This window comes from Neolamprologus multifasciatus, chromosome 1 (genome assembly GCF_963576455.1).
Source record: "Neolamprologus multifasciatus chromosome 1, fNeoMul1.2, whole genome shotgun sequence".
In the NCBI taxonomy this organism is placed as follows: domain Eukaryota; kingdom Metazoa; phylum Chordata; class Actinopteri; order Cichliformes; family Cichlidae; genus Neolamprologus; species Neolamprologus multifasciatus.
In genome coordinates, this window is record NC_140439.1 from 3,642,220 (window position 1) to 3,668,130 (window position 25,911).

The 25,911-nt window shown below is 41.8% G+C and overlaps 1 protein-coding gene across 6 annotated transcripts in view; it reads left to right on the plus strand.

Moving 5' to 3' along the window:
• Positions 1-25,911, plus strand: part of LOC146525139 (uncharacterized) — a 51,712-nt gene that overhangs the window by 21,481 nt on the left and 4,320 nt on the right. For 2 of the 6 annotated variants that reach the window (XM_085161513.1, XM_085161521.1), the window contains exons 15-25: positions 2,712-2,818; positions 4,222-4,345; positions 7,161-7,294; positions 7,433-7,480; positions 7,821-7,930; positions 11,772-11,940; positions 12,021-12,125; positions 12,228-23,621; positions 23,857-23,939; positions 24,155-24,188; positions 25,309-25,437. In XM_085161513.1, coding sequence (XP_085017639.1) covers positions 2,712-2,818; positions 4,222-4,345; positions 7,161-7,294; positions 7,433-7,480; positions 7,821-7,930; positions 11,772-11,940; positions 12,021-12,125; positions 12,228-23,621; positions 23,857-23,939; positions 24,155-24,188; positions 25,309-25,437 — 12,437 coding nt within the window. The remainder of the gene's footprint in view (positions 1-2,711; positions 2,819-4,221; positions 4,346-7,160; positions 7,295-7,432; positions 7,481-7,820; positions 7,931-11,771; positions 11,941-12,020; positions 12,126-12,227; positions 23,622-23,856; positions 23,940-24,154; positions 24,189-25,308; positions 25,438-25,911) is intronic. The other 4 variants (XM_085161532.1, XM_085161539.1, XM_085161556.1 and 1 more) reach the window with 4 other exon arrangements.

Genomic DNA, 25,911 nt, shown 5'->3' on the forward strand with positions numbered 1-25,911 from the left:
CGCATAACTTAAAAATGTAATTGTTTGCCTTTTTTCAGTGTTTTATTTGTTCTGGAGTAAATCGGTTTGGCTGAGATCAAAGTTATTCGATTATTAGATTAAATAAAACTTTATTAATCCATTGGGTGGGTTCCTCCGGGATTTTCACACAGCTGAATAAACGTTAAACAGAAAACTGATTAAACAGAACTGTGAGACTGTCGAGAATTTACGCCAGTGTCCTGTTATATTTTAGATAGCAAGGAGCAGACGGCCGAGTTTATTAAACTCCACCGAGACAGCGGTGACGCAAATCTGAAGGCTAGACCGTCCAATTTCACAGCCTCGCACTTCCGGCCTTCTCGGTCTTTGAAGGATCCGGCCCACGTAGACCGTGAAGGCCGGGTCCTCCAAAGGATGCAGCCGACGTTTTGGGACACAGCTATACTCCCACTCAGCTTGTCAGACACAGACATAGCAGGTATTATCTTTAAGTGAGTGATCCTAAAATGTTAGTTAGCTTTTATAATATGCACAAGCCTCATTACAGGTTGGATTTTTGTCAGCAATAAGAATCAAGCTTCAGTTAAGCTCATTATTGTAAATCTGGAAACGTTTATTACAAAACGTATCAGGTTTTTCTTTGGTTTAACACTTGAGTATTTTTTTTTTAAATGCAGTTTTATCACATGATACTGCTGTTATAAAATCCAAAGCACTGCTTGAATAATCTAGACTGTTATCACAGTGTAAACATGCAAATGAGAGTCTTCTTTAATCCAACATCATACTCAAAGAAAAATGGCTGATGGTCTCTTACGTACTAATTGTTCCTCCTGATTTTGATTAGTGGTGTCACAGCGTATTAGTTTCATGAATCGATCAAGTGTAGTTGACAATAATGACGTGATCTCAAATAATAAGGGTCAACCTCATAAATCAATAAAAACCCTGCAAAAAAGGGCATTTGAGTTTTGTCGAGTCACGTGTTCCACTTCACTGACATTTCATCCATGTGTGACAGAAAACCAGAATCAATTTGTGCTTTTTCATACTGAGTTTAAAGAGAGTTCATCTGAGTCTTGCTCACTGGTGTAATGTTGGTCATTTTATTCAGATAAAGTTACTGTTGAAGCATCATGATGAGCTTCAAATACTCCTCTGTCAGTGGGTCTTCTGTGATTTGCTGTGATGTTGGTTTCATATTCATGTATTTGAATTAAGAAGTATCAAACTTGATGCTTATTAGCGGCTACAGGGTGAGATCGTTAAGTTCCATGAATTAACCCATTAATGTAAAAAAGTTACCAGATTTCAAATCGACCAATCTCCCATTAAAGACGATCTTCAAGTTGATTTTCTATATACTTGCATATATCAGCTCAGCAGTGCAGATTAAAGTCTGCTGCAGACTGTGTGGGTCAATGATGCTGTTAAAACGTTGGATTATAACGCACAATGATTTTGACAGCAAAGAGGTCTTTGCTGTGAAATATTAGGGCGTTAAGTTCACTTTTTAAAAACCTACCTAGCATATTCACATCGATAGCTCTCTGTGTCGATGACTATTTAACATCATGGATTAAATGATGAATTGCATTGAAGAGGACGGCTCTGTTTTTCACAGCGTTTCACTAGAAACAAAGCCGACCTGAGACCAGCTGATTTGTAGTAATAAGACTTCACAGCACTATTTTGACCTGATGCATAATGATGCATAATGCTCACGTTTCTGCTGAATTTGCATGTGCTTTACTGTAATCTGCTCTGCTGTAGTCAGTGTGGGTGAAATGCCAGCATGTGGCAGACTGGCTCTATTCTGCTGCAGAGGGTCATGATTGTTTTCGGCTATGCTGTTAAAATAAGGTTGATACATGTTTGTTTAAATCCGCTTGTGCACTGAACCCACACTGACCGCGGTTAACACACAGAACTCCTTTCCTTTTCCTGCCCCACCCTTTGCTACGAGCTGCCCCCCTTTTTCCTCCCAACATGTCAAAAATTGACCTGTCGTCACAAAACCGATGGGAACATGTTTAGTTCTGATCATTTTGACGTTGCCCTTCTTGAATGCTTTGCTGCTAAATGAAAATACAAGTCAAAGCACCATCAGAGTCCCCTCAGATATGCACCTGCCTGGTGTTTCTGTCTGCTCTTCATTTCGAAGACACAGTGATGAAGCACTCGCTTTGAATGTGACTCATAAAGATGGGTTTTCTCCTTCCTCCCTGTTTCCCACTTGTTTAAATGCTGTTTCTTTGCTATGCAAATTAGGTGTGCATGGCTCTGACCAGAATGCTGCTTTTGAAGTGTTTCTCAGGTTCACTACCTTATGCAAATACACAAGTGCATAAATACCTGGAGTAACTCTCCATTTCTCCATCCTCAGTTCTTGTCACTGCTGTACTTCTCTTGCAGTCTTACTGTCGCTCTCGTTGCCTATACTATTGGATTAAACTGTTTTTTTGTCACAGAGTATGTTTGTGGTGTTGAAAGTGTCTCACCAAACCACCAGCATCATTCATGCCATCATACTTCTTGTCAACTCTCCATCTCTGTCATCCTGTCTTCAAAAACATTATCCTGCTCCACACTATGATAATTCTGTCTAGTCCACTTTAAACTCACTTCCCATCCGTAAACACACCCTCAATCCAACCCATCATTCCCCTTTCCCTGTGGCACAAAACTGATTGAGGATGACTGGTTCTTTCCTGGCTGCTCCGATCCAGCACTGGTCACTCGGCAGCAGGAGTTGGAGGAGGAGTTGGCTCAAGCTCGGGGGCTCGACCAGCACAGGGCCAAGAAGCTGGCGCTTCCATCCCAGCGAAGTCTGCAGGTAGGCGGCTCTTATTATAGACGTTTCTGTGGTTGTATCATGGTTATACCAGCACGGCCTCAGACATTTACTGAAGAATGAGCGGCTAACTGTACAGCTTAATATCAACCAGTCTGAGTCTTGTAACATTTTCTTTATGAAATAAATCCTGTTCAGATCAAATCCTGCAGCTCAGGGCAGACCTAGAAAAAACGGTTTCACAACAGCCTTTTTAAAATCTTTTTTGGGATCGTTATTTTGAAGTGTTTTTCATGTCAACATTATACAGGGTTTTACAGGAAGCTGAACACTACATGCATGCAATCATCAGCAAAATAAGCGTTATCCTTTAAAAAGGCAAACAAAAATAATAGTTTTAGTTTATTTAACTGCAATTAAACACCAAAAGATATTCACTGGTCTGAGTTTCATTGAGAATAGCATAACTCAGACCAGTTTCTTCACATTTTGCTCTTTATGATGTCAGTGAGAGCAGGTATCCCTAATGTGAGCATCACACAGACCTCAGCAATAAGCCGGTTTCAAAGGAGAGGAAAAGGAGCTAAAATAAATAACTGAGGGTAACAAGGTCTGCTGTAAATGCGGATCAGTTTTTCAACTATGGATTGTGCTTAACTAGAGGTGGGAATCACCATACATCCCACGATACGATATTATCACAATACTTAACGCACGATACGATATTATTGCAATTTTTAAAAATATTTTGCGATATTCAGATTCTGTACATAAAGGTAAACTTTATCAATATTCATTTTCTCTAATATCAAAGTCTCACACTCAGTCTTTCTCTCATTTCAGTTTTATTGTTGACAAACTGAACGGTTTGTATTACAGTCTAGTCCAACTTAACTGAATCAACCATCTGGTACAATTATAGCTATTCTGAACTATGCAGTTTATGAAAACTATGCAGCCCCTTCAGCAACTGAAGAATTTGAAAGTAAATTAAAACAAAATATAATTTTACATTAAATAAAAGTTTAAAAAGAACTTTTATTTCAGAAAAAGGATCAACATGCTCTGAAGTCAGAGTCCACAAAACCTTTTTGTAACAAAATATCAATTTCTGCTGTCCCTGTATCGATACATTATTAGCAAACAAAATATCACCATACTACACAGTATCGATTTTCTCCCCACCCCTATGCTTAACTACTCTAGTCTCTACTAGTGTCTAAAAATGTATATATAGTTAAAAAATGGATGGATGGATACCAGTTTTCTATTTTTGGTTAATAACAGAGAACAGGAAGCTTACTTTATTCAAAGAGGAAGAATAATCTCGCTACCTGCCTGTTTCATCTTGCTTGCCTTGCAAAAACAGTTTGCCTTTTTTTCCTAAATGTCAAACGATTGCTTAAAATATAATCCCCTGCTACAACAAACTTTTGCACTGGCAGGACGACTTTGAGCTCGATGGGCAGGCCCCGTTTCAGGATCCTCGAAGTATCTCAGAGAGCACCACTCCAATGGAAGGGGAGAACATGGGAGGTTGGTGGCCCGAGTACAGTACTCCTGACACAGGTGTGAGACCCGCTGGACAGTTTCCACTGGCATGCACACAGTCACCTGCACATTACTTTGGGAGGCCTGAGCTGTCTTTGTGTTTTCACCATGACTTAGTTTATTAAGCACTGGATTGTTGGTGCTGGTTGTCGTCTAACCTCCGACTGCTGTGACTGTAGGAACAGGGATTAGCTTGCTTTTATTTCTGCTTACACAGAAAGCTACAGTTAAGTTCATTCCCGCCTTATGAAGAAAAACCCGACATTGAGCACCTTCACTTTTATATTTTGCTTCTCATTCATGTGACTCAGTTTCCAGTGTTTTGGGGACATGTGCATGCTGGTTGAGCTGGCTGGTGTTTGTGTCTTAATGAACTGATTGTGACATGATATAAATGTAGGTGGCAAGATGCTTTCCATCTGTGGTAAGTTTTATTTTTATATTTTGGTCGTGTGCATGGTCACCTCCTTTTCTTTAATTCTTCTCCATCCTGTCTTCTGCACTGTTGCTGTCATGAAACCAAAAAATACACCAGCATTTGGGGAAAAAAGATCACCCAAAAGTAAAAGCACTATAATGAAGATTAGAATTAATGACTGAGGACTTTTGGAAAACTGACTGGTGTCTTTTTTGGTTGTTTGTGGATAAGCACTGAAATTCTATTTCACACCCTGCCTCATAATCAGTAAATGAAGTTGTCAGTGAATTATTCTATACTCTTAAGAGATGCAGTTTTCTTAAATTTTAAATTTTGGATTTCTGGATTCTTCTTTTTTATAAGAAGAAAATCCTCCTTTTTCCAAGGGATGCACCAATCCAACTGTTTCCAGTTCTCATATGGTACGGACCCCTGGGCTGATAGTACTGATCTGATGCCAGTATTTAATGAAGCTGTACTCGTTACTGTGATGAAGCTCCTCGGAGTTTAAAGGCTCAGCTGCTTTCCTTCCTTGTAACTATGAAAACTGGGCGGTTCCCCAGTGGTTGAGTTGATTTTTTTTTTTTTTTTTTTTTTTTTAAGCAACTGATTGCAAGTTTAGAGGGTAAGACCACCAGAGGTGTGGACTCGAGTCACATGACTTGGACTCGAGTCAGACTCGAGTCATTAATTTAATGACTTTAGACTTGACTTGAAAAAATGTTCTAAGACTGTGACTTGACTTGGACTTTTACACCAATGACCTGGGACTTGAATTGGACTTGAACCGGTTTACTTGAAAAGACTTGATATTTCACCCCAAATCTAAAATTTAACACACATATTATATAGAAAGTGTGCACCATTAATTCAATTCATTGATTCATTTATTCAAACCACACTCCGTACTATGTGTGCATGAGCTGTAGCACAGCCAATCAATTTAACCAGATTAAAAAACAACAACAACAAAAAAAAAAAAAAAAACGCTCAAAAATGCTGCGAGGAGTTATTTTTTTCAGGTACATAAACTATGAAGTAGTCAACAAAAAAACGAAATGCAATATGCAAAACATGCAAGAAGAGAATCACAGACAGATGGAACAACTTCCAACTTTGTCCGACAGTTGAAGTTGCATAAAGAACGGTAGGTGGTGCTTCTCTTTTGCTACGATGAGATAGCTGACTTCATCTAACTAGCAAATCTTGTCCAGGCTCCGTTGGTGATACAGTTTTTTTTAATGTGTATGATATTTTTGTCATGCGATTTTAAAGCCGGTCCTACAAGCGCATCCAAGAATAACATGCAGCTTATCTCAGAACTGTCGGTGAAAATTATTCTTGGAGCAAAGTTTAATTGAGCTGCATTTTATAGAGGTGCAATTTCACAATTTGTGTATATTTTCTAAGTTCACTATTTTGTCATGTGTTGAGAAAAACACAGATTTTAAAATCACATGGTCTAATATTTACATTTAGCATAACTGCAACATTCTTTTTTCTTTCTTTTTTTAAGACTCTAAAGGACTTGAAATTCAAAGTTTCAGACTTGTGACTTTACTCGGACTTTTACACCAGAGACTTGAGACTCGACTCTGACTTGCCTGACATTACTTGAGACTTGACTTGTGACTTGAGGATAAAGACTTGAGACTTGCAAAACAATGACTTGGTCCCACCTCTGAAGACCACTGTATTCTGTTGGTCTGAATTACCAACCAAAAGTCGAGTTCTTGGTTTTATTTCTGTTGTCAAAGCCAAACTAAAACCATTTTAGCTAACTTTTAAATACCTTGTTGCCATACATTGCAATCAATCTAAGTCAGTCTGTGCTGATGAGCACAACTCGTTGGCGACTCATCTCTTTGTAATAAGAGATTCAATCTGCTGTTTTTCAGCTGGTTGTATATAAAAGCGAGGTCAGTGCGCGCCTGTGTTCTTTTGCAGGAACTTTTTCACTATTTGGAATTTCGCAGCAACAGATTTGTTAGCCTTGCATAGACTGGCAACCTGTCAGGGATGCTTCCTGCCTCTGCAATCAGCCCTTTGCTAAAGAGACCCAGTTCAGCTTGATGTTTGGTCAAGATCAGATATATTGGTCTGGGGCATCCCTTCTTTTTCCCAGCTTTCCCACTAAAGTAGGGTTTTTAAATGTAGTTAGCAACGATGGGTTAGGCTTTGAATTTTTTCAAATATTTGATCAGAAATTTAAAAAAGGAAAAAATAAGTGAATGAAAACAGTATTTCTATAAATGTCAAAAATGCATTGATTAAAATATTGCATTTCCTTTTAGAGTTTGCTCTGCTGCTAAAATTAGAGCGGTGGACTTTACCCTGTGAATCATTACAGCTAACTGCACCATACCAGCCTGTTTTTGTATACCTAGTATTTATTCTCCCTCCTACTGATTCCAGATGGCCTGCGGTCTGTTGTGGAGGAGCTGGAGCTGGAAAGAAACCAACTACAGGAGCAGATACTGAGCCTGGAGGAGCGCTGCCAGGACCTGGAGGATCGACTGCAGCTGCAGGCCCGTATAGAGGCATTACAGGTAACTCCATCCAACAACACACCATATGTGCTATCCCAGGGTTAACTGAAAGCAGCATTTGTATAACATACCAACTGTTGAGTAAACGATGAGTGAACTGCATGGAATGGGATTTTGTAACAAAACCTTCTAACACAGGTGACGTTTGATGTAGATGAAGATGAGCAGCCAAATTGGGTCTCTCAGGTGTGTTGGGTCGCTCATGTCTGTGTGCGTTAGAGAGCACCTCTGGCGGTGATGGCTAATGGTGTGGTGTGCTTATTTAACCTTGGATACGTTCGTCAAGTAACGTTCAAAGCACAAAGATTGTCTGTATTCATGCTGCTGATCTTTTGACATTTACAAAGTTCCTTTTCATCACACGTGTGGTCCACACAAATAGATGACTGATGATAGCAGTAACAGATTTCACGTTCTGTTGTTTTCAGCAGGTCTGCTGTTGTCCACGTTTGTGTGCAGTGCAAATGTCTTCATCCAGTGAGGATCTTTGTGTTATTTATTGATTTTTGGTTTTCTGCCGCTGCAGAACGAGTCAGACAAACTGCAGAGCCAACTTGCAAGTGTCAGAAGTCAACAAAGCAGAGAGGCAGAGAAGCATCAGCTGCTGGTTAACAGTCTCAATGAGCAGCTCAAAGGGTAAGTTAACTATTCAAACCATAACCCTTCACTGTGATTACAGTGCTACATCTAAATTCTTCATCTGTTCATTGACCAAGAAATGTTTACTTATGTTTATTTGACATGCAAAAAGAACTGAAGTGTTCATCTGACTGTATGTAATATGTGCTGTAATTGTTAGAAGTAAAGTGTTGTATAAATTATTTGAGGTCAATGCACGGTAAACTAGGTAGCTGCAGGGTTGCATAACCAATAATGCAAAAATGTAATATCACCAACAAAGTGTATAAACAACATTAAAGCATCCAGAATAACCTGCACTTAGTTTTGGCTGCAATGAGTCGGATAGTAAAACGAGGACTGTTAAACCAACAGGTTCAGCACTCAGTGGGTCATTCAGGCTGCCTACAAACTGAACACAAATGTGAGTCGAGGCTCACTCGCCCATTTTAACCGCTCTCTGTAAAGACTAAAGATGGTCGTGTGGGTAAAATCTGTAAATAAAGGCCGTCTGTTGTAGAGCAGGGCAATATGACCAAAAATATTTATCACGATATACATTTGAAAATTTGCGATAACGATATAACTGACGATATAATTGACACGAGACAAAACACTTTACAACTCCACAACTTTATTAGTGCAAAAAACCCATCAATGTATTTTCACTGAAACAAGCAGCTGTTTTTTTATGTGCATTAAAGTTAAAAATGTAACAGTGCAAATGCAAATTCCTCGCTGTCAGTTTAACCAAAAGGCATTTCCAGTGGAAACTGGCTGACATATCCTCAACATAACCATGTATAATATCCACAAAACTTAAAAAGAGGTTATACACACACAATACGGTAATATTATGTTGAAGAACAGTACGTATCACTCCGCGAGGCTCCGCCTACGATAGCTGTAATGCTCCGACAATCCATCAAGCGGTGCGGCTTCGTAGTTTAGCAAAGTCGTACTGAAACATTTGACAGGTTTTCGAGCGCCGTCTACATAAAATCGTTTCGAGGTCAGTAAACACAACCAGAGTTCATACATAAGGCACACGGGATTATAAGAGACTCTGTCGACTTTCAGAAAAATCAAAGGATTGATTTTAAGTGTGCCGTATTTTCCAAACAACACGGTAATAACGACGGCCCGCTAGCATGCGCTACCAAAAATAGTGCTTTGTTGTGTATCTGACGGACGAAAGCTAAACCAGTTCCACACCACTGAAGTTGCAGCATTTTTACAAACCAGTTCTGGTTCATTCATTTCATTTAACGATCCGCTTTCGCTCTTCTCGTTCTGCGTCGCCTCCATGTGTGTATGTAAACAAAGGCACTGTGCATGCGCGTTTTACCCATATTCTATCGCGATATTTCATTTTCTTATTGTTGCCCAAAATTACACCGGTATTATCGTGAACGGTATGATATAGCCCAGCCCTAGTCTGTCGCTTAAATCTCCTTTCTTTCCCATTCCGATACTCAGGTTGAACTTCAGCAGGTTGTCTTGACCACGCCTACGAAATGTGAAATGTGACTGGCTGATTAGATATTTGCATTATGAGCAGCTGAACAGATAAACTAATACAGTAGTAAACGCCCGTACATATGTTTGATGTTCATCAAATGATTCAAGCAGCACGGTGGCACGGTGGTTAGCACTGTTGCCGCACAGCAAGAAGGTCCTGAAGCCGGGGTCTTTCTGTGTGGAGTTTGCATGTTCTCCCCGTGTTTGCGTGGGTTCCTCCGGGAACTCCGGCTTCCTCCCACCGTCCAAAGACATGCAGCTTGTGGGGATAGGTTAATTGGAAAATCCAAATTGCCACTAGGTGTGAATGTGAGTGTGAATGGTTGTCTGTCCCTGTGTGTTGGCCCTGCGACAGACTGGCGACCTGTCCAGGGTGTACCCCGCCTCTCGCCCTATGACAGCTGGGATAGGCTCCAGCGCCCCCTGCGACCCTGAAAAGGATAAGCGAAAGCGAATGGATGGATGGATCAAATGATTCAGTAATATTGGTAATTTGCAGTACCCTTAAACTTAGGATTAAATTAATGTAGTGTATTAATTACAAACGCCAGTTGCTTTGCGAGCTCGAGAAATGGGCGAAACAAGTTTTTTTTGTTTTGTTTTGTTTTTCAAGACTGCTTTGCCTTGATATTTCCCGCCTTAGTAATTCCACAAAGTGCTTTGACAAATACTTTTAGTACCACCGTTACAGATGGTGTCCACAGTCAGTTTTAGCCGATAAAGCTCAACCACCAACAAGTGTTTTTAACAAAAGATAGTAAATGTAAAAGGAGGTGTTTCTGGGTTATGTGCAACATTGTTATTCGAGAGGATTTTTACACCAAACCATTAAGTAGCTACTTGATTAAATTGGGGTCAGATGGTTCAGACAAAGTTTGGTCAACAAGCTAGCTCTTACTTCACATCATCTAATTTAGTCTAATTTATGGCTATTAATGAGAGGATTTCACTTTTTAACAATAAGCTAGTGAACTGAATGTTCAGATAGAGTGTAATCCATGTTTGTAGTACATGTTTTGCCATGTCGGCAATCATAAAGTTATTAGTTTGGAAAAGGACTGCTGTGAACATGCACTCACTAAATGATTGTGTGTGTGATTGTGGAAAACATGGTTGTTTAGAGTGGGCAGGTTGTGGGTTGCAGACATCTAAAGAGTAGGGCTGCCACAAACGATTATTTTTATAGTCGACTAGTCACCGATTATTTTTGCGATTAGTCGACTAATCAGATCATCATCCATTGGACGTAAAACATATAGATTATTGCACCAGCAGCATCTGCTCTTATATAACTATCATTAGCTTACAGCTTTAAGTGTTTAAGGTATGTGCTAACTAAAAATAAAGACAAGATGATAGTTTGTTAAATTTTAATGAAATTTGCAGATTGTTTCTGTGAAGTTTAATAAACTCCTTGCTATCTAAAATATAACAGGACACCGGAGTAAATTCTCGAGCATCTCACACTTCTGATAATCAGCTGTCTGCTTGACGTTTATTCAGCTGTGTAAAAACTATAACTTTAATCTCAGCCAAACCGATTTACTCAGGAACAAATAAAATACTAAAAAAAGCCAAACAATAACATTTTGAAGTTATCTAAGTGACTTATATATCATGTTTAACCTGAGTAGCGAAAGACGGCGGTGGGTTTGAAAACGATTAGCCGGGAGTCCGGTGTTCTCACGACTCTAGTTAGCCTAGCCCCCGGCTAGCTATCGAGCTAGTGGCTAACAGACGTCTCCGAAAACGTCGGAGCACTTTTGAAAATATGTGGTGTCTTGATAAACTGAGCAGATATTTGAGGTTTACACAGCTACATTCTCGCCTGAAAATATGTTAAACGTTTATTTTGTGACCCAGAAAGAATAATAAGAGTAATATTAAAACTAACTAGCTGCCGCCATTGTTGGAAACTGAGCTGGGCTGCGCTATGAATTCTGGGACACAGCTGCTTCTTCTTCTTGGGGTTTAACGGCAGCTGGCATCCTTGTACATGCAGTGCTGCCATCTTCTGTTTCAGTCCGTTATTACACTCTTAAATCCTACTACTTATTCCTGCGTCTTTTGGGATCTTACAAAGCTTCAAACGACGCGTCGACTATTAAATCAGTCGTCGACGATTTTGATAGTCGACGCATCGTGGCAGCCCTACTAAAGAGTCAAAATGAGTGAATGAGTTTTTGGGGTTAAAGACTTGATTTTTATGGTTACGTTTTGGCTAGAGTATGGCTTTGGTCCTTTGTGATGGTTTAGATCACAAGACATTAATATATGAACTGTAAGATTTTAATTATTTTCAAGACTTCCTTCAATCGATTGTCACTTTTTTCTTTAGGCTGACTGACACACAGGAGTGCCTGCAAAGTTCCCTGATTGAGAAGGAGAATACTTTGGCCAAGACATCTGAGAAACTTGAGCTCATCAGCAGCCTTCGACAATCACTGAGTGAAAAAGACATTCAGTGCAAAGAGCTGTCTGACAAGCTCCTTCAGACGGAGCACACTGTAAGAGCTGGCCTCCTTTTTTCTTTGTGTTATGATTCGCAGTTTTTCAGTCTTTAAATGTGTTGTTTTGTTTTTTTCAGTTTGAGAACATTTCCATGAAATACGCTACATCAGAGAAACAATGCTCTGAGTTGAAAGCAGAAGTTATGGATCTCACACAAAAGCTGAGTGTGCTGAAAGAGAAGGTATGCTTGAAAAGATAAAGATTTTTTTTAAGATTTTCATTGTTTTGCCTGTAAAGATTAAGAAAAAGGTGCCTCCTAATTTTCCTCCATAATTTCCTTTAGACGCAAAAACAAGATGTCACCATTGAAACATTACAAACTGACCTTGATCAGACAAACGAGGAGCTGGACAAACTGAACACCTCGCATTTGGAGGAACGAGCCCAGCTCATTTATGACCTTCAAAGCTGCGAGCGGGAAATCGATAACCTTAAAGATGCTCTGCTGGAAAAGGATAAAGAGATATCAACTCTTGTTGGGAACATGGCTGAGTATGCAGAGCAGGTCACAGCACTGAAACAAGAGATCAAACTCAAAGAGGAGAGCCTGGTACAAGTAGAAAATGCACTGAGTAAGGCAGAGAGGGAGGCTAATATAATGAAAGAATCACAGACTTCAGACCAGCAGGCCCTTAATAATAAGATCACAGAGCTGGTGGAGAAACTTAAGGAAGCTGAGATGGAGATGGTCAAGGCCGGAGATGAACGAGAGTCTACAGGAGTTGAGGTGAAACACTTAATCAAGCAGGCTGAAAAGGATAAGACGACTATTCAGGACCTTCGAGGAGAAATCCAGAAGCAGAATGTGAGCCATCATAATCGTCTTTCTGAATGTGAAACGCACATCGGTTCACTAAAGGAACAGCTGGCAACATCTGCACAGAAACTACAGGAGTCAGAAGGACTTGTTTTGCAGCTTAAGGATAGAAATGCAAGTAATGAGAAACTACAGCAAGAGCTTAATGACAAAGAGCAGACGTATGAAAAGGAGCTCAAGTCTTTCAAGGAAGAACAGAATAAGCTTTTGGCACAGGTGGAGAAGTATAACAAAGACTTTCAGACCTTATCAAAGCAATTAGACGAGCAAGTTCTGAGTGAAGAGAATGTCAAGCAAGCAATGCAAGCGAAAATGGAAAAGATGGCATCACTCGAAAACCAGCTAAAGGACGAGAGGCAGACATTCAACACTGAAAATGAGAAACTGTGCAATGAACTTCAAAGCAAATCTGAAAATTTCTCCAAGCTTGAAAATCTCTTAAAAAGCACGACGACTGAAAAAGAGCAGCTCCAAGAAAACCTGAAGGGGCTGAATGAGGAGCTTGAACTCGAGCGTGGGAATTTAAAAGAGCTAAATGAAAAGGTTACATCTGCTCTTGAATTCAACAGCAGCCTGGAGAATCAAGTGCAAGTCCTTACAGAAGAGAGAGACGGGCTTGAATTGGAAGTAACTGAACATGTCAAAAATATTTCACAGGCTGCAGCCGAGATGGATTCCTTGCATGTCAAAATATCTGAATTGGAAATGCAACACTCACAAAGTAACACAATTATTCAAGGGCTACAAAAAGATAAAGAGGAGCTAACTACTCGAACTCTTGAGCTAAATAGAGTTGTTGAGCAAAGCACACATTCAACCTCTGAGATCATGTTGGCAAAAACAAATGAATGTAGTTCGCTCCAGCAGCTACTCAGGGAAAGAGAGGAGACGGTGACCCAGCAGCAGGAAGAGGTGCAAAGCTTGACATCTAAGATAGACAAAATGCAGCGCGGCCTCGCCGAAAAACAGCAGACTGTCACTGAACTTCAAGCACGAATAGAGGCCCAACAAAATGAGCAAGCACAGCTTATGGAAACTCTGTCTCTGCTTCAGGAACAACAAAGTAGTCTGAAGTCTGGGTTATTGGAGAAGGATGCAATGTGTAAACAGAAGCAGGAGGAGTTCCAGAGTTTGCAGAAGGAAACTGAAAACCAGAAAAATATTGCGTCCAGGCTACAAGCTGAGGCGGAATCGCTCATTGAGGAACGCTCGCAACTCCGAGAGCAACTGGGAGAGAGAGACGAACTGTTGAAAAAGTCAACTCAGGAATGTCAGAAGCACAAAGATGAACTGAATAACAAAAACACAACTATCAGGTCTCTAAGCGACCGTATCAGTGTCATGGAGGAAAATGCTGGAAAGCTTGAGTGTGAAGCTGAGCAGAGCAAAACAGAATTGGCTAGTTTAAAAAGCCACAGCCAAGCTTTGTCCGAGGAGAACCGCCAGCTTCGTGCTGCATGTGAATCCAAAGAACAGGAGCTTGCACAACGAAGGCAGCTTCTATCTGACCTTGATGGGCAGCTTAAAGCGACCCTTGACCAGAACTCCAGCTTTAGCATGAAGATTAGCAGTCTAACAGAAAACAATCAAAGACTACAGGAAGAGTTGGCACAGAACATGAAATCAGCTTCCGAACTTACTGCTGAGAGAATTGTTCTCCAAGAAAAAACTTCGGACCTTGAAATTCAGATCTCAGATAGTCAAAAAACAGTTGCTAGTCTGTTGAAGGAGAAAGAGGAGCTCGCTGCAGCAACAGATGAATTAAAAAAGGTCCTCAAGGAAAGCGAACAGGCAATCTCTGTAGGTGTGCTCGAGAAAACAAACGAATGTGCTAATCTGTTGAAAAATCTGAGGGAGAAAGAGCAACAGCTTCAGAGTTTACAAGAGCAGATCGATAGTTTAAAAATGCAGGTCGATCAGCTGAGCGTGTCCTTGGTTGAAAAAGACCGAACTGTGTCAGAGCAGAATTCACAGATAATGGTCCAGCAGGACCAGCTGCTGCAGCTTCAGGATACTGTGTCCATGCTTCAGGAGCAGGGATCAGTTTTAAAGTCAGGACTAATGGAAAAAGATGTCATGCTGCAGCAGAAAGTTGAGGAATGTGGTGTATCTCTGAATGAAGTCATGCTACAGAAAGAGCTCGCGTCACAGATGCAGGTTGAGGTAGAGATGCTCAGGAAAGAATGCGTGGAGGCCAAACAACAACTACAGCAGAAAGAACAAACACTGAAAGAAGCAACGCACGAATTTCAGAACCACAAAGATGAGCTGAATAAACGAAATGAATCTGTCATCTCGCTCAGTGCTCAGCTCGGGGCCATGAATGAAAGCGCTTCAGAGATGGAGGTGGAAATTACTAACCTGAAGGCGTCTGTGCAGAAACTCACTGCAGAAAATTGTCAGCTGATCCAGGACGAGGGCCAGAGGAAAGCAGAGGTAACTGATTTTCACGACAACATTCAAGCCCTCAGTGAACAGAATGTTCGATTGAAATCTGAACTTCAGAAAGCAGTGGCAGAGCTGGCCAAAGCAAACCAAGAAGCTGCAAATCTCAACTTGGAAATCCAAGGAATAAACGACGCCCTGAAAAAGCAGGAGAATTCGATCCAGCAGCTCAACAGTGAGATTGCTGAGCGGGGGGAGCTGCTGAAAGCGAAAGAAGGCACAATTTTGGAGCTTGAAGATTCTGTGTGTACACTCAGAGGCCAAGTTGACAGTCTGACATCAGAGTCTTCCATACTAAAGAATACTTTGGAGAAAAAGGAGGAGTCGAGTCTTGAATATCAAAGTACTTCTTCCGCTGCCTTTGATAGTCTGACTTCACATCTACAAGCCAAAGAGGCAGAATGTGAGAGCTTGAAAGAAAAGATATCACACCTCGAGGAATCTGTCTCAAAGCTCAACAGCAACCTGGACGTACAGACATCTGAAGTGACAAACCTCAAAAGGGCCTTGGAAGAAAAAGAAGCAGCTCTTTTGGAACAATCGAAAGCTCTCCGGGACTTCCAGAAAAGAGGAGACGAAGCATTGCTGTTCAAAACTCAGTTCATGGAAAGTACAGAGTTGGCATCACAGCTGCAAAGTCAAATGCAGTTACTGTCCACCGAGTCTGAAAAATGTAGAAAGACAGCAGAAGAAACCCAAAGTGCCTTCAATAACCTGCAGGAGAAATATGCTGCCACCTTAGAAGAGTTACAAGACTCGAGGAAGCAACTCGCTCAAAGGACAGACGAGGTGTCTGAGCTCCGGATGTCATTGCATGATTCTAATAACGAATATCAGACTGCAAAGACCACCATAGAGACGCTGAAAAGTAACTCGCATGTGATCCAGGAGAAACTGGGGAAAGCTGAGGATTTGAACTCCAGTCTTTCAAAGGAAAAAGATGACGCATTTGCTTCGCATCAAGCGAGCGTGTCGTTGTTGACCGTCGAAATAGAAAGACTCAAATCACAGCATCTTCAGGTCGTGGCACAGATGAATGCACTCACAGAAAACCTCGAGCAGAGAGAAATGGCTCTCCACGCAATCAATAGTCAGTACAGCGCCCAGGCCAAACATGCATCTCAGCTGGTTTCAGAAATGCAGAAGTTGGAAGAGCAGAATAAGAGACTGAATGAGGAGATGGGATTGTCAAAGGAAGAGAATCAGAAACTTCACATTGCTCTCAGTAATGAAAACACACATTTGAAAGAGGAATTTAGGAAACTTTTTGCAGAGAAAGAAGAGCTAGAAAGAAGACGTCAACAAACGCTGGCGGAGCTGCAGGTTCAAATGGAGCAGAAATCCAGCAGCGTGAATGAACTCGTGGAGAGAATGACGTCCGAGAAGCAGAGCCTTCAAGCAAAGGTTAGTGCCAAAGATGAAGACATTTCTCAGTTGAACGAAAACATTCAAAAAATAGAACAAATTCTGCAGGATTCAGAGAAAGAGTGGCTTTTAGTTCTGGATAGAGAAAAGCAGGAAAAGAACCTTCTTGCAGAACAATTGAAAAGTGTTGAAAATGAGATGAAATCTAAAGATGTTAAAGTAAATGCTTTGAAACAGGACATGGACAGCTTGCAGGAGAAACTAGCAGAGGCTTCCTCTGCCATTAGGGAGGGCTCTAATCAACTGAGCACGAAAGAGCTGGAGGCATCCGCATCCAGAATTCAGCTTGAGAACGTGTTAGCATCTATCCAGGAAAAGGAGAACGAGAACCATATTTTGCAGCAGGCTCTCAAAGCTGTGGAAGACGAGTTACAAAGACTGGTAGTGAGAAAAACAGACAAAGTTTCCTCTGTAGTGAAATCTTCTGCTTTGAATGAAGAAAAAGCCTCTTTGGAGGACATGATAAAATGGTTACAAGAAAGTCATCAAAGTGACGTAGATGCTTTGGAAACCGAGTTGGCTAAAACTGTTGCAGAATTGGAAAAAACACAGACTGTACTTAATCAAAGAGAGCAGAATAGTTGCGAGAAAGGTCAACAAATAGCTCTTTTGCAAGAGGCTGCGGAGCATTTACAGACTCAGCTTAATGCCGAGTTAGTAAGAGTGAAAGAAGCTACTGTTAAACACTCTTCTTTATGTGATGAATTGCAAACAAAAGATGAGCAAATCAGCTGCATGAGCATTCAGATCAGTCAACAGAAGGAATTGCTTGCTGGCCTTACTCAGCAGATAAAGGAAAAAGATGCATCCATTGCCCAGGTCATGGAGTCCGCCTCAAATGAGAGAATGAAACTTGGTGAGGAAAATGGCTCGCTCTCGGCACAATTAAAGAGCATGGAGAGAGCACATAAAGAGATTTTGCAACAGTTAGAAGAACATATTTCGCACAGTTCAAGTGAAACTGAGAAAAATAATTTAGAGAAGCTCATGCTAATTAAGGAAAAGGATGAGCTACAACGTGAACTCACAAAAGTATCGAAAGAAAAAGAAGCAGTGAAGAAGAAGCTGCAAGCTGCGCTTATTGTGAGAAAAGATCTGTTAAGGAGGATTGAAGAATATGAAAACCAAAAAGAAGAGAGCGTAAGCAGTAAAACTGAGGTTTCACTGTTGCACGAACAACTGCAGGAAGCCAAAAGTCAAGCTCAAGCTACAGCAGAATTGCATAAAGAAAATATTTCCCAACTTGAAAAGAAAATTCTCGAGAAAGAGGGAGAATTTCTTAAGTATAACACCGAAAGCAAAACACTTTTGGAACAGCTAGAGTCAGAAAAACAGAGTTTGCAAACCATCTTAAATGATAAAGAAGCTCATTTGTCAAAAACATTACAAATGCTCAGTGAGAAAGACTCACTAGTCGAGCAGCTGCAGTCCAGTGCTGCCGAGAAGGAAGAGATATTTGAGCAGAACAGCAAGGGCTTGATGCAGAAAATAGAAGAGCTTCAAAATGAAATCAAGACATGCAAAGATGAGCTAAAGGACAAGTCTTCCTCTGCTGCTAGTGCTGTTGACTTAGAAAATGAGCTTGCACAGGTAAAGTCAGAAAAGGTGACCTTGCAGAAGAAAGCCCAGGCCGCCTTGCTGGCACGCAAAGAATCAATAAAGAAAGCTCAAGAAAATGAAAAGAAATTAACTCAAGAGCTCGCTGAACTAAAAGATGACTACAAGGCGCTCTTGGAGCAACACTGCCAGCAGACGAACGAGCTAAACGCAGTGCAGTTAAGCTTGGATGAGAAGACCAGAGAAATGGAGGAACTCAACAAAACCTGCTTTTGTTATCTGGATGAATTGCAAACTTTGAGACAGCTCGTTGAGGAGAGAGACAAAACTCTTCAAGATTTAAAGATGTCTTTGGCTGAGAAAGAGAGCCAATGCCATTCTCTCTCAAGCCTGCAAACAGAACTTGAAGCTACTAAATCCGGATTAGAGGCTATTTCTCTTGAGATGGCCAATAAAGAAGAGTCTCTCGTAGCCATGGAGCAACGAGCAGATTCTTTGAAATCAAGACTGCACGTCGTAGAGGACGAATTAAGAGAGAAAATTGAAGAGGTTGACAAATATCGGGATGCAGTCAGAGTTGCTGAGGTTAAGACCCAACAGGAGGATCAATCTTTATTTGATAAAAACAAGGCTTTAGAGACTCAACTGTGCATCCTAAAATCTTCACTAGAGGAACATATGTATGCAAATGAAGAGAAGCATCAAACCTTATTGAAAGAAAAGGAGGCTTGTTTGGAGCAAAGTAATCAGATGAAAGCAGAACTTGAAACAAAAGCTGATTTAGTTTCGCAGAAATCCTTTGAAGTTTTGACCCTTCAGAAGACATTAGAACAAACAGAGCAGCAGCTCACTGAGGACAACCGATCTTTGGCTAAGGAGCTTAAACATCTGCAGCAGCAGTTTACTGAAACACAGAGCAATATGGATTCGCTGAAGCAGGAAAAAGAACATTTTGTCCAATTATTTAATGAACTGAGGGATGAGTTGACCTCCCTGAGAAAGCAATCGAAGGAGTCGGAGAAGGTAAAAGAGCAGCTGCTGAAGAAGAATGATGCACCTGTTGAACAAGACAAAGAAGGGGTCTGTTTTTCTTGCAAATGTGCAGAAATCTTTGAAGCAAAACTAAAGGAGCGAGATGATGCCTTGTTAGTTTCTCAAGCTCAAGTTTCAGAAAAGGAGGAACTAATTGCTGCCCTTGAAATTCAGCTACAACAGCAAAGCAAAGTGCTTGAAAACGCTACTGAAAAGATGAGAAGAGAGGGAGGTGAGCTTCAGAAATCTCCTGATGAGGGTGCCAGGATGAATGATCCGGATAACCAAAACAAAGTTACCCTTCTAACAAGGAAACTTCAAGCAGCTTTGGTTTCTAGGAAAGAACTCATGAAGGAAAATGCAGCGCTCAAGGAAGAAGTAGAAAATCTGTCAGCCAAACACGAAGCAAAAGAAACCGAGTACTTTGCTCTGCAATCATCTCTTTTAAAGTTGAAACAAGAAAATACGGACCTGGAAAGTTCTGTGTCACGTTTCTCCGAAGAGAAGGACAAAATGAGCACTGAAGTCGACCGCATCCTTAACGAGAATCGCAACCTATCTGCAGCCTGCGAAAGTTTGAAACTAACTATAGAAAGCATCACTCAGCAGAAACAAGCCTTCTCGTGCCAGCTCGAATCGCTCAAAGATTCTCAAACAGAGGAGCTGACCAAGTGGAAGTCGAAACACGCAGAGCTCAAGCAAGAGTACGAGTCTCTTTTGCAAGCGTATGAAAATGTCAGCAGTGAAATGGACAAGATGAGGCAGCTTTTGGAGGGAGCTAAGAGAGACAGGCAGGAAGCCCTCCGAAAAGTACACAAGCACGAAAGTGAGATGGAGATCCTGGGGAAGCAAGTCCGAGAGATGGAGGAAGAAAATAAAATAATGAAAGAAAAAGTGGAGGAAGTTTCCAAAGAGAAAAGGCAGAGAATCGAGGAGCTGGAGGAGCAGAATGAGAAAATCAAGAAACAGGCGATGGAGATGATGTGTGATCTAAATGATAAAAACCAACAACTGGAGGCAGAGACGGCCCCGTTTCAGGACTCATTCGAGGCTCTGAGAGGGAAACTTGCTGAGATGGAAGCTGAAAATATCCAGCTAGCAGAAAGGCTGGAAGAAGCTACCTGTTTGCTGGAAAAGAAGAACCTGGAAACCAATACATACACAAGCAACATGCAGAACAAACTTGACGAAGCACTCAGTTTGAATAGTTCACTGACTGCTCAGATTGAAGCTCAGAAAACTGAACTTGCTGCTCAAATGGAAATCAACAACTTGGTGCAGAAGGAGAAGCAGACTCTTTCAGAGAGAATTGAGAACATACAGAATGACTATGAGTCGCAGTTGGGAATAAAAGACGACGCAGTTAAGGACCTCAAAGACATTATCACCAGGCACCGCCAAGAGACTATTAACCTGAATGAGAAGGTGAGAATTTTGGAGGATGACAAGTCACTTCTGCAAGAGGAACTTGAGAACGCTCAAGAGGTCTCAGACAAGGTGAAGAGTGAAAACGAATATTTGGAGACTGTAATCCTCAAGAACTCGGAAAGGATTGACGAACTGACCGAGTCCGTCGGTGCCCTGCAGTCCCAAACTGCGCAGCTTTCCGCTCAACTTGCAGCTAGTAAGGAGATGAACGATCAGATTCGTCACGAAAAAGAACAGGAGCAGCTCAAGTTGGTCAAAGAGTTCGAGGAGAAACTCAAGACGGTTCAGAGAGGCAACGAGGGTTCGAAGAACGTGAAGAAAGAGCTGCAAGAGCTGCTCAAAGAAAAGCATCAGGAGATAAATCAGCTGCAGCAAAACTGCATCAAATACCAGGAACTGATTTTAGATTTGGAGAGCTCTTTGAAGAGCTCGCAATCAACGTGTGAGCACTTGGAGAAAGAACTGAAGAAAAGCTCAGAGAAGATTGCAGATTTAGAGGAGAGAGGTAAACAAGCTGAAGCTGAGCTAATTATGCATAAGAGTCATCTCCGGGAAGCCAAAGAAAAGATTGAGAGTGCCGAGTCTGAAAGAGACCAGCTGGCTCTTCAAGTGTCACAGCAAAATAAACAGTCTGAAAATCAGAAATCACGTCTGACACCTCAAAATGTAGAAGAAGCAAAAATAAACTCTTACATAGAGAATCAGTTTTTGTTACAGCGGCAGATAGATGATCTCAAGGATTTAAAAGAGAAAGAAAGTCAAACTGTTGATGAGCTGAGGCAGCAGCTAGACTCCCGAGATCTGCAGATAAATACTCTAAAGAGAGCGGCTGAGACTCAAGAAGCAAAGCTGTCCGCGTTAGCTTCCACGCCACACGGGGCTAACGCTACCAAACTTTGGAATGATTTGTACCAAAAAACCTTACACGAGAAGGACAATCAGCTCCTTGAGCAAGGTTTCATCATTAAAAGATTCCTGGAAGATATGAGAATGAAAGACAAAGAGGTGAATGAGTTACGGGTGACCAAGTCGAGACTGGAGAGGACGCTGAATGAATACTCTGTAGCTGCTGCTGCGCATCAGAGGCAGCTGTTTGTTATGAGCGCAAGCAATGCTGAACTCGGCGAGAGCGCAGAGCTCATGACTGTGCAGGTGAAGGAGCTCAGCGCTCAGGTGGAAAGAGCAGAGCAAGAGAAAAACGCAGTGAAACGGCAGCTGGCTGACAAAGAAGACGTGATCTCCCAAATGCAGCTCAGTCTACAGCAAGTGGAGAAGATAAACGCAGACATGGAAGCTCAGATATTCCTTTTGCAGTCTCAAAATGACAAAAGTCAAGCTGACTTTGAGAAGCAGGAGGGGATTTGTCTGCAGCTCAAAACGCTCCTTCAGAGCAAAGATGCTGAGATCTCCTCTCTACTGTCCTGCAAAGATGGGCAGATGTCAGGCTATCTGGAGCAACTGCAGGCTAACTATCGTAACCAGGTGTCAGTTTACGAGGACAGGCTGACGTCTTCACGATACCAAAAGGAAAAGACGGACAAAGAGTTGAGAGCGCTTGAGGCCAAGGTCCGAAGTCTGCAAATTAAAGCAAACAGATCTATCCAGGAAAAGGAGCAGATGGAAGCAAAGATGGAGTCGTTCAAGAACTCAATGGTGTCGTTGCAGAGCGAACGGGAACGGCTGATGTCGGAATACAGAATACTGGAAGCAAAGAGTCAGTTAGGGTTAAAGGGCAAAGAGGGCTCTCCCGATGGGGAAGGCGGGGCAGCCAAAGGCCTCAAACACGAAATTAGAAAACTGTTACATCAGATGGATGATCTCAATTCTGAGAACGCGATGCTCAGGGCTCAACTGGTCCGATACAGGGAGGATTTAAATCAGGTTTTGTCCCTCAAGGACAACCAGTTGAAAGTATTGCTGAAGAAGCAGCAGGAGGTGATCAAAAACCTCGAAACCCAAAAAGCTGCGGCTGAAAAGCAACACAGAGAGGCTCAGCTGGACGTCCAGAAGGAAGAAGAAGCAAGCAACGCGTTAAAGGAAGAGAATTCTAAACTTAAAGCTCGTGCGTCCAAGCTGGAGGAGGAACTGTTAACTCTGAGAAAGGACAGCGAGTCAACAAACTGGGGCAAGGTGATTGCTGACTTGCAGGAAGCTGTTACAGCCAAAGCATCTGAATGTAACGACCTTCAACAAAAACTTCTTTCTCAGAAGCTCTCAACTGATGAGCTCAAGGGGAAAATGCAGCAACTGGAAGATGAAACGGACAAAAAATTATCAGAAGCTGAGGAAAAGTACAACAGCGAGCTGGATGGCTTTGAGCGCGAGGTGGAGCTGATGAGGAATGAGCGAGAAACTGCCGATCAGAGGGTGGCAGAGCTCGCAAAAGACCTCCTAGAAATAGAGCAGCAGCTATCAGAGGCTAAATCGCAAAGCAAAGAGACCAAGGCTCAGAATGAATCCCTGTGCAAGGCAATGGCTGCTTTGCAGGATGACCGAGACCAGCTCATCGAGGACTTCAAGGTCCTCAGGCAGAGATACGATGAAGAACTCCGAGAGACTCGGGCAGCCTTAAACAAGGTGGAGCGCAGTTTGCGGGACACCACTTCAGATTTGGCCATGTTTGCCAAAGAGAGGGACATCCTTACTCGCAAATTAAACGCCTTTGAGAGTAAAGACGCACACGCAGAGCTGAACAAGCTGCTGGACGAGCTGACGGAGGTCTTGCCAGAAAAGGAAAGAGAACTAAAAAAAGTCATTTTGGAAAACAACACTTACAGCAGGCAACTGTCAGCATTCTCCAGATCCATGGCCAGTCTCCAAAACGATCGCGAACGGCTGATGGACGAATTGGCCGGGGCTAAAAGAGTGGTTGAGTCCAGGCAAGGGTCGAGCCCAGAGACTGTCGGTACGGCGAGCGCGGAAAAGTCAAAGGGAAGTGGCGTCAGTGCCTTGGAGACTGAGTCAGATGGGCTGGTAAGTCAAGTTTGGCTGTTGCTTGCACTTCCTTTTCTCTGCTGTGGTTCTGTGGTTCAAACAGCATGCAGGGTCAGCTTAGATGTGCTTTTGGTTTCACATCCCATTGTTTGTTTTTCTGTTAAATACTCACGCTGTGGTGTCTGTTTAAAACTTCACTTCAATAACATAAATGTTAAATGCATCGTTTGTCTTTGTGAATGATGCATTTTCTTTCTGTTTACTGTCATCGCAGGAGATGCATCGGAAGATGGACGAACTGCAACAAATGGCACACAAAGAAGTGAGAAGCCAGCAGGAAGCAACAGCAGATCAGAGGTGAAGGAAGGAAACGATTTCCTATTCAAGTTTTAAAAGTATTCCCAAAGGTTTTTCCATACAGCAGAAACAGGAAATGTGTGTTACTGTATTTGCTAGTAAGCAAAGTAAGTTCCTCCGTCTATGTGAAGGCTTGAAAGGTTGACTGCAGCACTGTTATGCACACAGATTAAATTCATTTTACTTTAATTTTTAACACATTTTTTGTTATGTAGATCTGACGCTGAGCCGAAGGACCTGCCGGTTAAAGTAAGTTACACTTCTCAGCTGTCCTCCTTTGTTGGGAGGTTGTGACTCACGGATGCACTTGTGCAGCTTTTGACCTTCACGGTCACAGTGAATTTAATCATAATCATAATAATAATAATGGATTGCATTTATAAAGCGCTTTTTGAGACCCTCAAAGCGCTTTACAATGCCACTATTCAATCACTCTCACATTCACACACTGGTGGAGGCAGCTACAGTTGTAGCCACAGCTGCCCTGGGGCAGACTGACAGAAGCGAGGCTGCCATATCGCGCCATCGGCCCCTCTGACCACCACCAGTAGGCGGTAGGTGAAGTGTCTTGCCCAAGGACACAACGACCGAGACTAATCATAAACAGATATCTGCATATGAATCTGTAGACATTGCTCTTTATTCACGAGTCATATTTAAGCTTTAGTAGAGAGGAGAGCAAAGCAGGGAAAACTCTTGGCTTGAGCCCTGTACTGAACTCTCTTCATTGGCTACCTTGTCAGGTTCGAGCAGATTTTAAGGTCCTGCTGCTCACCTACAAGGCTTTAAACGGACTGGCACCTTCATATCTCTCCGACCTTTTACATCTTTACATTCCATGCTCTCCAATCTCAGGACTCTGGCCTTCTAAAGGTTCCTAGAGCCAGAACAAAGACAATTGGAGAGCTTTTTCTTTTTGTGCCCCGTTTCTGTGGAACAACCTCCCTCAAGATGTTAGGCAAGCTGCTCTGTGGAGGTTTTTAAAACTAAGCTGAAGACACATTTGTTCACCTTATCTTACAAGTCTTAATTCTGTGGCTTTTAGTTTTTAAATTTTTACTGTTTTTAACTTGTATTGTCTTTTACCTGTATCGCTTTTATTATTATTTTTTATCTTTTTAGTTTCAAATAGTTGTACAGCACTTTGTTTGAAAGCGCTTTATAAATAGTTATTATTATTATTATTAATGTCTGACTGTGATTTGACTTTGTATGTTTTGAAAAAAGTATCTGCATATGTAAACAAACAATAACCAGCACACAGAACAGGAAATCCTACCTAAGTCAAACTGTTTAATCCTGGTTGATAAACCAGTTTTTCTCTCTTTGGTCGTTGTGACACCAAACGATCCCATTTCTTCCGATACAGCAGGAAAGCGGTCTGGAGGAGGTGGTGAGTCGTTTGGATGCAGAGAGGAGGCAGCTTCACAGAGATCTGCAGCGGTGTATGTATGAGATTCAGCAGCGAGACCAGTACTTCCAGCAGCTCAACACAAAGGTATAAAAACGCTTCAGGTGACTGTCCTTTAAAGCCAAAACCCATCAGAGTTCAGCTAGCCCTTTGTAAGCAGGCAAAAACGTCCTGTAGGATACACACAGTGTAGGCAAGCTGTTTAATTAACCCTTTAAAGCCGGTCGGAGCGGGCATGCTCTGTTTTGCGTAACTATTTTTAAATCCCGGTAGCTCTGCAACCACATAAGCTAGCGCAATATTTTTTTTTGCATATGAAACCGGAGGAGTTGTACTTACATCTTCTGCCATCAGCTTGTCCTCGGTCACAGTTTCCTTCCACATATAACTTTGCAAAAACTGCATAAAAAGCACTTGCAGCAACAAAAACATAATATTCCAGAAACACGCTTTGCTGATCAGATCAGCTGTTTGTAACACTTCCTACGTCCATCAGCACGAACTATCGCATGTCCTCCATGACCTGCCTGAAACCGGAAGTGACGTCATTTTCGTGGAAAT